The 15,393-nt window shown below is 40.7% G+C and overlaps 1 protein-coding gene across 2 annotated transcripts in view; it reads right to left on the bottom strand.

The window, feature by feature from the left end:
- The window catches only part of zranb3 (zinc finger, RAN-binding domain containing 3), a 92,473-nt gene that overhangs the window by 25,114 nt on the left and 51,966 nt on the right, over nucleotides 1–15,393 (bottom strand). For both annotated transcript variants that reach the window (XM_078403397.1, XM_078403398.1), the window contains exons 9-11: nucleotides 13,570–13,689; nucleotides 8,268–8,387; nucleotides 6,899–7,078 (exon numbers count right to left, since the gene is read on the bottom strand). In XM_078403397.1, the coding sequence (XP_078259523.1) occupies nucleotides 6,899–7,078; nucleotides 8,268–8,387; nucleotides 13,570–13,689 (420 nt within the window). The remainder of the gene's footprint in view (nucleotides 1–6,898; nucleotides 7,079–8,267; nucleotides 8,388–13,569; nucleotides 13,690–15,393) is intronic.

Here is a 15,393-nt window from a genome sequence, read left to right as displayed (position 1 = left end):
AACAAAAAAAAAAGGAAAAAAGACGAACAGACTGCTAGCGAGCCGCAGCCGTTAGGCGCCGCCACTTCCGCCACACACTCAAAAAACAAACAACAGTAGTGCAATAATAATAATGTCGGATGAAAGCTAAGTGTTCAGGGAGAGATGTCACCTCCACACAGAGCAGAGGCAGCACCGAAGCCCACGGTCATCAAAATTAGCAACATATTCACAGTCGAAGGGGTTCAGAAGAACGAGTGAATAAATTATAGAAGAGTTGCATATCCTTGCAGTGAATACTTTTCCACTTTTATTCTCCCAATGCAAGAGAAGATTTTGAATTTGTCAGAATCAAAGTTTGCCTGGAGGAAAGACTTCAGGGAGGCAGGCAGGAAAGTAGACTTGGCAGTTAAAAATGTGTGTGGAGTTATGTATAATACAGGAGAGAAGGAAGACAATGAGCCACTTTATACATGCTCTGTAAATAGGATGAAGGTATTCTCAAACAGCAGATTTAACAGACCAGGGCACCCATTTGGTTGTTGCTGTCCAACAACATGCCTAGCAAGATCCTGAGTTCAGCTGGCTCACCCGGCAACTGTCAGCATGCAGGAATTCACATGACCATGCCACACATGTGCTGATGGCATAATTTTCTTCGCTTCTTAGGCAGTTGACACAGTGGCTTTTGGCCAGGTACTCAGCCATGCTGTCCTTATGGGGTCATTTAGACCCCAAAATGAGTACAGCTGAGCACAGTTACAGGGATTTCCAGGGCAATAATATGGGAGGAACTAAGTTTGAACAGTTTAAGAATTAACAAAAAATACATTCAATTTTACTTGAAAAAAAATCACAGCCAGCGTGTTTTCATTTACCTTTTTACCCAAATATGGGCAAATAAACCTTTTGCCAGTGATATGGGCCAAAGGTGTGCAAACACGCTAACCTTAGAGACTAGGGTTCAATCTACGGAGTGAACTACGTAGATTAAACTTCTGACTACGGGTGCCATTTGTATGGAGCTTGTGCATTCTCCCTGTGACTACGAGGGTTTTGTCCAGGTACTTCGGTTTCCTCCCATATTCCAAAGACATGAAAGTTTGTAGGTTAATTGGCTTCACAGCACCCTCAGAGAATGTTCTGAAGAAGGGTCCCACACCTGAAACATTGACTGCTTCTCTTTGCACAAATGTTGCCTGACCTGCTGAATATGAAAAGCCTTTTTTGATTTTGTTTTCGATTCCTAGCAACTGCAGTTTAAAAAAAATCATTCACTCACGCGAACCATTTTCACTGTTGCCGCTCCCAAAATATTACCTTCTCTTTCCCTTAAGATCTACTGTGATGGTTTAATCGAGTCTCATTCCATTAACAAAGTCACAAATTTTAACATTTGATTGGGTGCATAAGAATAATGATTTGTGAAGAAACATTTTAGCGTGGATTGTCACATTAAAAAAGATATAAAAATAGAGAACTCCTGGCTTTATAAATAGAGGGATAATGTATAAAATCAAGGATGTCTTAATATTGCAATTGTCAATCACTTATTAAGCCACAGCTTGAGCAATTTCAGGTATACCACTTTTCGACAAATGTCAGGATCTCGAAAAACTACAGAAGAGATTAACCAGAATTTTAGCAGAATAGAGAGAATACAGATTTGTGAATTGAAATAAATTATTTTCCACAAAAGGTTAGAGAGAATTATAATGAAACCCAACGTAGCACTGCTGTCAGATTGCTCATTTGATGGAACTCTTGGTCCTCCACTGAAAACACTCAAGGTAACACAGCCCCCTCTACTTCAACCGTTTTCTGTTTGGACTGCACGCTGTCGGGCCAGAAATATGTTGGATGTGTTGGAAGTTGCTGTCTCTCCCGCTCTTTGTTTGGCGGAACAGCCCTCCCAACCTGGAGATTTCTCTATGGTAACGTCTGACAGCAATTGCAGGCCAGCAAGCTTGTTACCATGGAGAAATCTCTAAGTTGGAGAAGGCTCTGCAGTCAAATAGAAAGAGGCAAATACAGCAGCTTTTCAATAGCCCGTGAATCTGCACAGACACAGGGGGTGCTGTTTGTTCCCACACCCACCATGTCAGCCAGGGTGCAGCCAAGAGCTCCACGTCTTGGTACCCCCACCCAACAACTGCCCCCGAAGGCAGCCTCTCTACACCCTGGGGCACAAGCACATAGTGCCAGGTTTCTTGCAGAGCAAAGCACAGTAATAGGAAGAAGTCTAGAGCAGAGCCTTAATATTATCAAAGCACCTCTCTAAATATAACTCTATTTGGCTTCAAATTCATTATGACCCTTGTTCATAGGAATGCATCTTCAGCTCTAATCCAAGTATTAGTGTAATAAAGGGGTTTAAAGTTACAATTGGGTTTTAACAGAGTAAATAAAAGCAACATTTTGCACCAAGGGCAGATATGGCAAATGGCAAAGAACCCGGGGGGAAGAGAATAAGCAATTCACAACCCCAGTAAACATTAATGACACCTAAGTAGAGATGGTTGAAAGCTTCAAGTACTTATTCAAGTACTTGTAATAATTATCACCAGCAATTTGTCCTGAACCAGCCACATCGAGGCAGTGGTCTACAAAGCACATCGTGCCTCTACTTCCTCAGAAGGCTTGGGAAGTTCGGTATGTTCCCAACAACCCCCATGAACGTGCGCCGTATAAGACATTTTATTGGGATGCATCACAGCACGGTTGGGAACCGCTCCATCCAAGATGGCAAGAAATTGCAGAGTTGTGGAAATAACTCAGACCATCACGCAAACTAACCTCCCTTCCATGGATTCCGTCTAAACTTCACTTTGCCTCGGCAAGGCCACCAGCCTAATCAAGGACCAGCCTTTCCCTCTTCCATCAGGAAAAGGGTACAGTTGAAAGCATATACCTGCAGATTCAGGGATAGTTTCTTCCCAGCTGTTATCAGGCAACTGAACCGTCCTATCACCAGCTAGAGTGCTGTCCTGACCCTCCATCTACCTCATTGGAGACTTTTGAACTATCGTTAATCGGACTTTATCTTGCAACAAAACATCTCAACAGAGCAGATTAAGAACTTTGGACCTGTTGCTAAGAAATGGCTGCTACAGCTGTACAACCACAATTTTTCTACCCACAAGCTTCCTAAGATCTGGAAGAAAGCACATGTACTGGCACTCCTGAAACCCGGGAAAGATCCATCGATTCCTAAGAGCTATAGGCCAATCTCACTGCTGAGTCATACATACAAGCTCTTCGAACGCCTGATACTTGACAGAGTTGGACCTTTTTGTTGATGATCTCCTTATCCCAGAGCAAACTGGTTTCCGCCCCGGCAAGTCTACGACGAGCCAAGTACTCAACCTCACTCAGCACATTGAAGATGGTTTCGAGGAAGGGAAAGTAACCGGTATTGTGTTTGTCGACCTCTCAGCTGCTTACGACACTGTTAACCATGGATGCCTTCTCCACAAGATCCTGGAGCTTACCTAGGACATCAGTCTAACAGAATTGATTGAAAGGATGCTCGAGAACAGGTACTTCTTTGTTGAACTGGGTGAGACAGGTACCGGGATCAGGAGAAGACAAGGTCCGACAGGAACTGTCAAAACCCGGTTGACGTTGGTAGTCGACGTTGAAATTCATCCGTCCTCAGTACTGGCGACAACCTAGCAAACCTGGGGACAGCATGCGACAGCGCCCGCAATAAGCTACGATACCTGGCGACAAGCCAGCTGTCGCCGAGAAATTTCTAGCAGGTAAGTTGACAGAAGTGTAGCTGCAACAGCCAGGTGTGGAATGGGGGCGAAGACCACGATGCTGTCAAAGGTGGGTGAACACTTGAACAAACCGACAGAAAGGTGAAATTTTTAGGCATATTTTGTAATCGTTTGAAGTGTCCATTTTAAAAATACGATTTTGGCGTGTAGTTATCCATCTTTCATAGGAATATAGTTTGTTGTAATAAAGTTGATTTTGGTGATTTAAAAAAAAATTAGAATCTGAATTTAATGTGTTTCTAAGTACTTTATCGTGACATCTCATTCAAAGATTCTAGTCTCATTCATTTTGACCAATTAAATAAAATGCTGACACAGGCACTGCACTATGAGAACTCTTTTCATTCATTTATTTTGATCAATGAAGCAGACACATACACAAGCATTTCACTACGTTTAAAGGCAAACGCTCACACAAAGACACTACTAACACAAAGACAGAGTTACTGTGATGCTGTTAAAGGGGGTATGGACACCTGACCATAAGGACAGCAAGGTCCGGCCAGCCCATTACCACGTCACTGGCGCCTCCGTGCCTGACACCCGTGGTCAAAACCCGTCCATTGAAAAGCAGCTGCAACAGCCAGGTGTGGAATGGGGGCGGAGACCACGATGCTGTCAAAGGTGGGCGGACACCTGAACCTGACTGCAGCAGGTTACAAGGAATCAGATCTCCCAACAGTGGGAGGAAGAGTGGCCGTGGGATTTTCAGCGGGACTGGATACGTAAAAGAAGTTGATACCGGGGAGGCTGATACAAAGACAACAGTATTGGCAGTCGGGTTCTCGCTGTCTTTCGGAAAAGTCCCGGACGTCACGTTAAAACCAGATTCCAAGTCTCCCACGGGAACGCATTGTTTCTGCTGGAGGTTCACTGAAAAACCCTTGTGGCAGATGCATTTAGAAGCACGTAATACTAAAATTAAGAAAAGGCATTTGAAGATACCAGAAGATAGTTTTGTTTAACCAATTTATTTACCGTCAGGACATTTGACAGGTAGATTGGAGGCGGCAGTTTGACAGTCAGGTAAGCGTGGGAATTTTGCGATGTTTCCGAAGATGGTGTAATCTCTTAGCCAGGTGCTAGTTTCACAAAAAAAGTAACTTGTATCGACCTGACTCGGCATTGTCGTGGTGATTGTCGTAGACATTGTCGTAGGGTAAAAAAAATGTTGGCGATCTGCTACGACTTTGACAGTCGCCGGCAGTCGCCTTAAAAATCGCGTAACTGGGACAGGCCCTAAAAGCTAAAGTCTGTGCAAGAAACAACATTGTCAGCAAACTTACTGGAACAATATGGGGTGCAATTTCTGACACTCTACGATCAACTGCCTTGGCCCTTTGCTACTCAACAGCAGAGTATGCATGCCCAGTCTGGGAAAAATCAGCCCATGCTGAGAAGATTGATCTAGCCATCTATACAACCTGCCGCCTTATCACTGGATATCTTAGACCAACATCAACCGACAGCCTATACATATTATCTGGTAACCACCAGAGATTCATCACAATGCAGCAAGCAGTAGCGAACACCATCGCCAGACCACAGATGTACAACATCCCCTATTCGGCCATGAACTCGCAAAGAGTCGGCTAAAGTCCAGGAAAAGCTTCCTCAACAAAGTTGAACCAAATGCTGAAGCTGAAGGTACTAGAGTTGCATTATGGGAAGAGAGACCAGCCAATCTCCCATCAACAACATCCATGTCCATAAGTGCCAAAGAAGAACTTCCTCCTGGGGCCGAATCAAGCTGGGCTGAATGGAAATGCCTCAACAGACCTTGAGCTTGTAATGGTCATTGTAAAGCGACTCTCAAGAAATGGGGTTATATAGACACTGAAGACGTCATCTGCATATGTGGCACTGAACCACAAACTACGGAACACCTATTGAGATGTCCTCTATTGGAACACGAATGCAAAGCTGAGGACCTCGCAGAGAACAATGATATTGCTAAGAGTTGTCACAAAATGCCGGAGTAACTCAGCGGGTCAGGCAACATTTCAGGAGAGAAGGAATGGGTGACGTTTCGGGTCGAGACCCTTCTTCAGACTGATGTCAGGGGACGGGGCGGGACTAAGAAAGGATGTAGTTGGAATCAGGAAGACAGCGGGAGAACTGGGAAGGGGGAGGGGAAAGAGAGGGACAGAGGAGCTATCTAAAGTTAGAGAAATCAATGTTCATACCACTAGGCAGCAAGCTGCCCAAGTGAAATATGAGGTGCTGTTCCTCCAAATTGCGATGGGCCTCACTATGACAATGGAGGAGGCCCATGACAGAAAGGTCAGACTGGGAGTGGGAGGGGGAGCTGAAGTGCTGAGCCACCGGGAGATCAGACTGGTTAAGGCGGACTGAGCGAAGGTGTTGAGCGAAACGATCGCCGAGCCTGCGTTTGGTCTCGCCGATGTAGAGAGGTTGACATCTGGAACAGTGGATACAATAGATTAGGTTGGAGGAGGTGCAGGTGAACCTCTGCCTCACCTGGAAAGACTGTTTGGTTCCTTGGATGGAGTCGAGGGGGGAGGTAAAGGGGCAGGTGTTGCACCTCCTGCGGTTGCAGGGGAAAGTACCTGGGGAGGGGGTGGTTTGGGTGGGAAGGGACAAGTGGACCAGGGAGTTACGGAGGGTCTCTGCGGAAAGCAGAAAGGGGAGGAGATGGGAAGAGTTGCTAAGAATTGTGTTCAGTTTTGGCTGAAACACAATATCTAGCATGTGTGGACACGATACGAAGAAGAATCTTGCACTAAATGTTATACCCTTTATCCTGTATCTGTACATTGTGGATGCCTTTACTGTAATCATGTATAATCTTTTATTTGACTGTATAGCACACTACAAAAAAACTTATCACTGTACCTCGTGGTATATGAGATAATAATAAACTAAAGATTTTTTATTATTAATGGGGAAACCTGTAAAACACTGCCTGAAAATGTGGCGTCCACAGTAATTTCAAAAGGAGTGAGAAATATGTTTGAGAGAAAATATAAAAAGGCGGGACTTTAGTGAAAAGCGATGGAGAGGGAGTTAAAGGACAACTCTCAAAAGATCCAACTTAATCACGATAGGCTGAGTGGACTTTTGTCCAGCATATTTCAACTGTGTGAACACTTTAGTATTTTTCATTGAAAACATACCTTGCGCTTCAGCATGCTCCACATGAGCGAGTCCAGTGTCCCTTTGGCAATGAGATAATGAATGTGAACTGAACTATTCTGTCCTAGACGGTGAGCTCGGTCTTCTGCTTGCAATAAGTGACCTGGATCCCAGTAAAGTTCAGCAAAGACAACATGTGTAGCAGCTGTAAATGTTAAACCCTACAAAGGATAGGAAAATAAATAGTTAGATAATCATACATATTTTGGTCCAATAATTTCATTTGAATATTACATTGGTTAACCAGTAAAGATCCTGAATGATCAATGTAACAGAAGCATAAGATTGTAAAACAGAATTACAGTAGATAAAGGGGAAGGTTAGTTGCTTATATATTCTAAAACCAAGTAATGTCCGAAAATGGCACATCAGTCTCAAGATTATGTATTAAAGCAGAGGGAAGCACAAAATAATTTGCAGGATGTTTTATTACTCTCTGGTGTTTCACTTAGTTGAATTCAGTACCACACAATCCTTACAGAAAAGCAATGAAGAAAAGATTCAAAATAATATCTGGTTCTTTGTGCAACTGTTAGTGGATATGGCTCAGAGCAATATTGTGAGCAAGTCCATTGAGAATGCCAGAGTTCAAAGAGGCAAGAAATAGATTCAATGATCGTTGTTCTGATGGCCAAAATAAAGGCTCGAGTTGTCATTGATAAATTACTCAAAACACTTCACATGTAAAACTAAAGGCTGAAACAGTTTCACCAATGACTTTCAATATTACTAACATCTTTCAAAAGCATCATCGATAATTGCATTTGCGCAATCTAACTCATTCATAATCTTTCCTCATTTTAATATAGTTTGACCATCAGATCTCAATGTTACAAACATCCCCAGTAAAAGCAGGGACAGGAAACACACATCATCACTCTGAGATGTATTTTTATTAAACTAATTATACGAGCAAAAGGGCATTAATTATTCCATCTACTTGTTACTGTCAAGCAGATAATTCAATTACGAAATTCAGGGACTTTAGGTGAGGTAGTTGAGCTATTGCTTAATAAATCAATGAGTAGAAATGAAGGAACAAAATGATACAAATGAAAAATGAGTTTAAAAAAAGTAAACCAACAAAAAAGAGGCTTAAAACGATTTATAAACACTAATGAGAAAGAAATAAAAATGTGCCAGGAAGATAAATGGTTGAATGATTAACTTAGTTTACATATTTCAGTTCTGTACAGAAAGGAAACACAGAAAAGAACAGAAAACTTAACAAGAACTAACACTAGCATTCTAAATAACATCAAACAGCATATATCTTTTATCGTTTAATTAAGATGACATATTTAAAATAAAATCACATGATCAAGGTAATTTATTATAGCTCATATGTACCTGCCCGGCAGCTTTGATGCTGAGGATTGCAACTTGCACCTTTGGATCATTCTGAAACTGATGGACAAAATGGATCCTCTCTGACGATGGAACACTACCATCAATTCTTATGTATCGTACCTAAACAAATACACATGCCATGTCATTTCAATTACAGAACAAATACTACCAAATGATTCTGAACGACTTCAACCTCAAATGCAAATAGCACACCTCCTGCATTCAGTGCTCTTGATATGACCTCCTTTACATCGGTGAGACCAAGCATAGAAGAGACAACCATTTTGTGAACACGCAAGCTTTTTAGACATTAGAGATACAGCATAGAAACAGGACTTTCGGCCTACCGAGTCTGCGCCGCCCACCGATTACCCGGTCCATTAGCACTATCCTGCACACTAGCAACAATTTACAGAGCCAATTAATCTGCAAACCTGTACGTGTTTGGCGTGTGAGGAAACTGGAGCACCCGGAGAAAATCCCAATGGTCACAGGCAGAACGTACAAACTCCATGCAGGCAGCACCAGTAGTCAGGATTGAACCCATGTCCCCGGCACTTTCAGGCAGCAACTCTACCATTGCGTCTTGGTGCCACTCTGTCCAAGGTTTGCTCAATCCCACAGTTGCCAACACTCCCCTTCCCAATCTAGAGAAATGGTGCCTCATATTCTGCTTGGGTAGCTTACGACCCAATGATCTGAACACCGAATTCTTCAATTTCAAGTAGTACTCTCTGTACCCCATCTCCCACCATCTTTTTTGTGTACCCCCTACCCACCCCGTATGCCTACATTTCTTTCATCACCTCCCAAAGAGATTTTTTTTTTTCAAACAAAATACATGAGAGAAGCAATCAAGATATTAGAGGGGTCAAAAATCATAGGCATTGATTTCTCAAAATTAGGAGAATTAGAGGAAGACAAAGAAAATGTTCAACCCAGAGAGAACTAGGTGGTAGGAGTTCACTACCTACAAATAAAATACAGGGAGAAACTTTGATCACATATAAAAAGTACTTTAATATGTACAACTAATGTCTTGAACCACAGTGCCAACTGCTGCAAGGTAAAACTAGGCTGTAGAGCTCTTTTTTGACATGTCATAAGTGATAGTAGAATTAGGCCATTCAGCCCATCAAGTCTACTCTGCCATTCAATCATAGCTTATCTATCTCTCCCTCCAAACCCCATTCTCCTGCCTTCTCCCCATAGCCCCTGAAATGCAAAGTCATGACTCGAGAGATGGCCTCCCCTATGTTGTAAATGTTAACTCTGATGCTGTAGTTCAGGATACCGATGACTTATAGAATGATGCAGCGAAGGGGACCATTCCATTGTGTTCGTCTCCACAAACACTGATTGACCTGCTTAATGATCACAGGACTGTGTCTTTATTGGAGACTTCCAGCATCTGTTATGTTTTATTTTCAACAGTTTATTTTTATTTACTCCATTAAACCATTCATGATTTCAAACATCAGCCTTTTTCCTCTGTACAGAGAATAACCATAATTTCATTATACGTCCAACTAATTAAAGTCCTTCATTTCTGGTTCTATTCCAGTAAATTATTTCTGCAACGTTTCCTACATCTTGATATCTATACACTAAAACTCGCGTTTGTTTGTTTATTTGTGATCGAACTACAGCCAAAACGGTACACAATAGCCTGACAATTGTAGGCCCACCTTACTCACCGTCGTCGCTTTAATGGTAAAGTAAGTAGTTTTATTGGAATCGGTGATATATTTTAAAGTTATTCACATTTTAAAGTTTAAATCTATCTCCTAGGGAGGGAGGAGGGGAGGGGAAGGAGGGGGAAGGGAGGGAGGGGGAGGGGAGGGAGGGGGGTAGGAGAGGGTGCTGCACCAATGCAGGAGAGGTTTGGTCTAGTTCATCCTAAAACCTGGTGCCTAGAACTACACACTATATTTCCGTTTAGGCCTACTAGACCTAATCAAGGTGGATAAGGAGGGTTGAGGGGGATGGAGAGGGGGAAGGGGAAGTGGGGAGGGGAGGGGGAGGGGGAGGAGAGGGAGGGGGTAGGAGAGGGTGCTGCACCAATGCAGGAGAGGTTTGGTCTAGTTCATCCTAAAACCTGGTGCCCAGAATTACACACTATATTTCCGTTTAGGCCTAATAAGTGATCAAGGTGGTTTACGAGAATTTATAATTAATTCTTCTAGTAATCATGATGTCTCTCCTCAGTTTATCTGTCAAAAACCATCACATTTCCATTTCATCGTTTTCTTATTAATGTCTTCATTATTCATCGTAATTGCAAATTTCATATCTACTGCAAAGTTTGCAATTCTGCCCCAAATATCCTGGTCAATGTCATTAATATACATCAAGTGGTGACCTCAATTCTGATTCCCAGGGACCACTGTAAGTTTCCTTGCAATCTAAAAAAAACCTAACTACATTATATTTCCATGTTGCTACTCTGAGCATTAATTTTATAATTTGAGAGTTTTGTACAATGGCTTTACAAAGTACAGAAACACAAAATCCACTACATCACATCAATCTGCTCCTTTACTTCAAAGAATTCAAATTAGTCAATCATCATTTGCATTTAACACGTCTGACTTCCATATATTACTTTTCCAGTTAATTTTGTACCAAATTTAGTGCCTTTAACTTATCCCCATCTTGACATTTCACTCACTGGTCAGCAGTTAAATTAATCCGTTTATCAGATACACTATAAATTGCAGATGCAGGAATCTTGAGGGGGAAAAAAAAAATTGCTGGAGGAGCATTCGTGGAGGAAAAAGGACAGGCAATCTTTCGAGTCTGGATTCTTCTACATATATGTGTATATATAGACACACACACATTTATACAAACCTAGTTACAGCTATAAAATATTCAAGAGATTGAGCAATTCTGCTGAATTCACACGTCAATAAATTACTGCTTTAGAACATAGAACAGTATAGCACAGGAATAGACCCTTTAGACCACAATGCCATGCCAAAGATAATGCCAAATTACTCTAATCTCATCTGCCCGAACGTGCTCCACAACCCTCCATTGCATATTCAGTCTATTTGAGTGCGTCTTCAATCCACCATACTATCTGCTTCCACCACCACCACACCTGGAAGCACGTTCCAGGCAAATACCACACTGCGTGGGGAAAAAAACGCCCTGTACATCTCCTTTAATTTTCATCCCTCTGACCTTACAGTTCTAACACATTTACAAACTGATTTATTGTGACAGATTCCAAATAGATAACAGTTTAAATAAAAAATGAAGACACTAATTTTTGCAGCATAAATTCAAATTCAATATCAAGCTATTTATTAGAAATGCAAATCAACACACTAAATTTAGTATAAAATAATCAATAGTCATCCAATGGGGGTTTCTCAGGCAAGACAACTTCAATTGAAAACAGATTTAAACTATTAAAGCCCCATTCCTCCTGCCTCAGTCTACGCCACTCTCCTGTCGCATTTCCTTTCATGCTGTTAGAAGAAAATGACCCAGTAGAGAATGTGATTCATTCATCTATTTTGGACTGCTTCAGACAGATAGACTGAAGACGTTACGAGAACTATTTTCTTCCATTTGCAAGATTCCAGTGAGCTAAAGCTCCGTTACAAACAGGCAGGAGAATGTTTAGCTGATCAGATACAACTTGGGCTATCAGGCAAGGGGGATAATTGCAATGTAAAGAGAAACTATGGGAGGATTTTGACAATACTTCTCTTCACTTCACTTTGGAAATGAATAAGTACATTCTGCAAAAGTACACCTCAATGGATGCCCTGACACTGGTCATACAACCATATGAGATAAGAAGCATGGTATATTTTGTTTGAGAGATCAGGTAATTTATTTTCCTTTCTGAGAACAATTCTGACATTTCTTGTCTCAAAGTCACACAGTCAATATTTCACAAGCACCTTACTCCCATAGGCATACATACTGTGGTTCTAGGCAGATAAGAAAATGCTTGAGCTTATATGTATTATTTCCACTTTGGGAACACTAAGTGTACCGACTTCTCTTAGACAATAGGTGCAGGAGTAGGCCATTCGGCCCTTCGAGCCAGCACCACCATTCAATATGATCATGGCTGATCATTCTCAATCAGTACCCCGTTCCTGCCTTCTCCCCATACCCCCTGACTCCGCTATCCTAAGAGCTCTATCTAGCTCTCTCTTGAATGCACTCAGAGAAGTGGCCTCCACTGCCGTCTGAGGCAGAGAATTCCACAGATTTACAACTTTCTGACTGAAAATGTTTTTCCTCATCTCCATTCTAAATGGCCTACACCCCTTATTCTTAAACTGTGGCCCCTGGTTCTGGACTCCCCCAACATCGGGAACATGTTTCCTGCCTCTAACGTGTCCAACCCCTTAATAATCTTATATGTTTCAATAAGATCCCCTCTCATCCTTCTAAATTCCAGTGTATACAAGCCTAGTCGCTCCAGTCTTTCAACATACGACAGTCCCGCCATTCCGGGAATTAACCTAGACAGTCTTTCGTCTGGTTTCCTAAACCATTCTTTGTCAAATAAGCAAATCCACATCTTGTGGATGTAGTCTTATGCATAAAATATGTCAAGTACCAGAAACAATGATGATATATGAAGTAAGTAAATTATTTAGTGCTTGAGATGCAGATGCAGAGGAGGTTTACCAGAATGCTGCCTGGATTAGAGGGTTTCACCTACAGGGAGAGGTTGGATCGACATAGATTATTGTCTCAGGAACGTCAGAGGTTGAGGGGAGACTTGATAGAAGCATATAAAATTATGAGAGATATTTATAGGGTAAACAGTCAGAACCTTTTGCCCAGGGTGGAAATGTCCAATATGAGAGGGCATGGCTATAAGGTGCGAGGGGGAATGTTTAATTGAGATGTGCGGGGCAATTATCTTTTTTACACAGAGGGTGGGTGGGGCCTGGAACACATTGCCAGCGGTGGTGGTGGAATAAGATGCAATAGTGGCATTTAAGAGGCTTTTAGATTGGCACAGAGAAGAACAGGGAATAGTGGGATATGGATAATGTACAGGCAAATGAGATCAGTTCAACTTGGCATCATGTTCCACGCAAACATTGTGGGCTGAAGTGCCCATTCCTATGCTGTACTGTTCTACATTCCATTAGTTATTCGATACCCTAAGGACAAGAAAGAATTCATATTAATGCAATTTCTTCCCTTCTTTACCTAATAAAGATCATCAAACTGGATGAAGTATGAAAATATTGTATTGTTCAGTACCTGCAGCGGTAATTTTGGTAATAAGGTGAAGGTTGTTTAAAATACAAGTTACCTTAGCTTCTATCACAGCTTCTGTGCAAGCCTGCAACATGGTTAAATGATGAGCAAAAACTAAGAACTTCAGTGTCTCGTTTTGCAGCATCATTTTAATGTAGTCCTTCACCGCCCCTGCCTTAAGCAGAAACATATATTTAGGTTTGCTATTGTTAATGTCATACAAATGAATAATTACAATAATTGAATGAATAGTTCTGTTAAGATAATTCCATAAATCTATCCAAGACTAGCAAGTGGTCACACAGCAAGATATTAAGATGCCAGTTAATGAAATAAAACATTCAGATTAAGTTTTATGCAAAGCTGGTTGATTCATAATTATAACTGGATGAATGAATATTTAAGAGTCCACATCATAATTTAATGTGAAGAAACAATTCAACTGTGCGATTTTAAAATCAAATAATCATGAATATCTATGTGTTAAAAATTAAAATTTTCATTATTTATGGCAATCCATAAATAAAACATGGAAATATCATTTCCAAGAATTAAATATCAAATACATAAAGTAGAATGTAAAATCACATCACAAGAACGATGTGAAGGGATGCACTTAAGTATACTTCAAACATTCAAATAATCACCAATACAATTTAAACATTAATTTATTCTTACATCTAATTAAAAAGGATCAATAAATGTGGTTGCAAACAAAGCTCAGAATCAATGTAGTGCTTCTGAAATAGCAGGAGTTTTATCAAGAATCAATTTCTAAATTAGCTGGGGTTCTTACATTTTTAGCAAAGCTAATGAACTTAAAGCTTCAATATCTACATGATATAGTAAAACTAGCACTGCACCCTGAAGCTGTAATAAATGGAAGTACAGTTGATTAGACCAAAGGATTATTAACATTTTACAGTTTTGGATGAGGAACAAAACATTTGTGCATTTCTATCTCAATTATTTTGTGAAATTATAAGCCTGACCAGGGGAGTCTTTCTTATACAGCAAATTGTTAATTCACTGCCTGAAGGGGCAGTGAAAGGATATTCAATAGTAATTTAGTAAAAATAAATTAGATAAATACTCAACAAGGACAAAAATGTTACAGGATTACATAAATGCAACGAACTGACTCAGAGCCGATTAACTAACTCTTCTGAAGAGCAAACTCAGTTATGATAATCTAGGTCATATTTGACTGCAGTGTTGAGGAGGCACCACGTTCAAGAGCTGCAGTTTGGGGCATTTTCTATCAACCTGTTTAAGTTGTCACAAATATGTTCCGACACCACTTGAGATGTCCTGCTCAATGCTTACCATCAAGTTACCATACCATGCAGCTCAAAAACCAGCAACAGCAGATTATCTTTCCTAGTTGTTGTTGTTTCCAGGAGCTTGCTATCTGCCAGTTGACATCTATGCCTGCTTCCAAAACAGTGACTTCAAATTAACTTATTGCCTGCATTTCCTGCAAAGTCTATGAAGTATATAAAAATTCAATAAAAATTTTTATATATAAAAAATATATATAAAAAGTATATAATAATTCTATAACAATTATAAAAATACTATAAAAATTCTGGTAGAGAATTGCAAAGTCGATTGCAAGTGCCGAGCACAAATTTAAAATTTCACATGTTTTCCTTCATAAGAGTTCCAGCAGGACTCAAGTAAAATGAGTAAAAAATGATTGAGGAACTACTTTTGCACTTCTGATATGTGGCACTAATGGTGTTCTCAGCAATTAACTTCCAATGAAATGGTACTCTTCTCATTGGGTAGATTAGAAATTAAATTGAGCATAACTTCTTAAAAGAATACAAATGTATTCTGTGAGAGAACGTCCATGCCTACAGTATTTTGGATGCTG

Source organism: Rhinoraja longicauda, chromosome 8, assembly GCF_053455715.1.
Source record: "Rhinoraja longicauda isolate Sanriku21f chromosome 8, sRhiLon1.1, whole genome shotgun sequence".
Taxonomy (NCBI): domain Eukaryota; kingdom Metazoa; phylum Chordata; class Chondrichthyes; order Rajiformes; family Arhynchobatidae; genus Rhinoraja; species Rhinoraja longicauda.
Note: the sequence above shows the minus strand (reverse complement) of the source record. Positions and strands in the feature narration are given on the sequence as shown.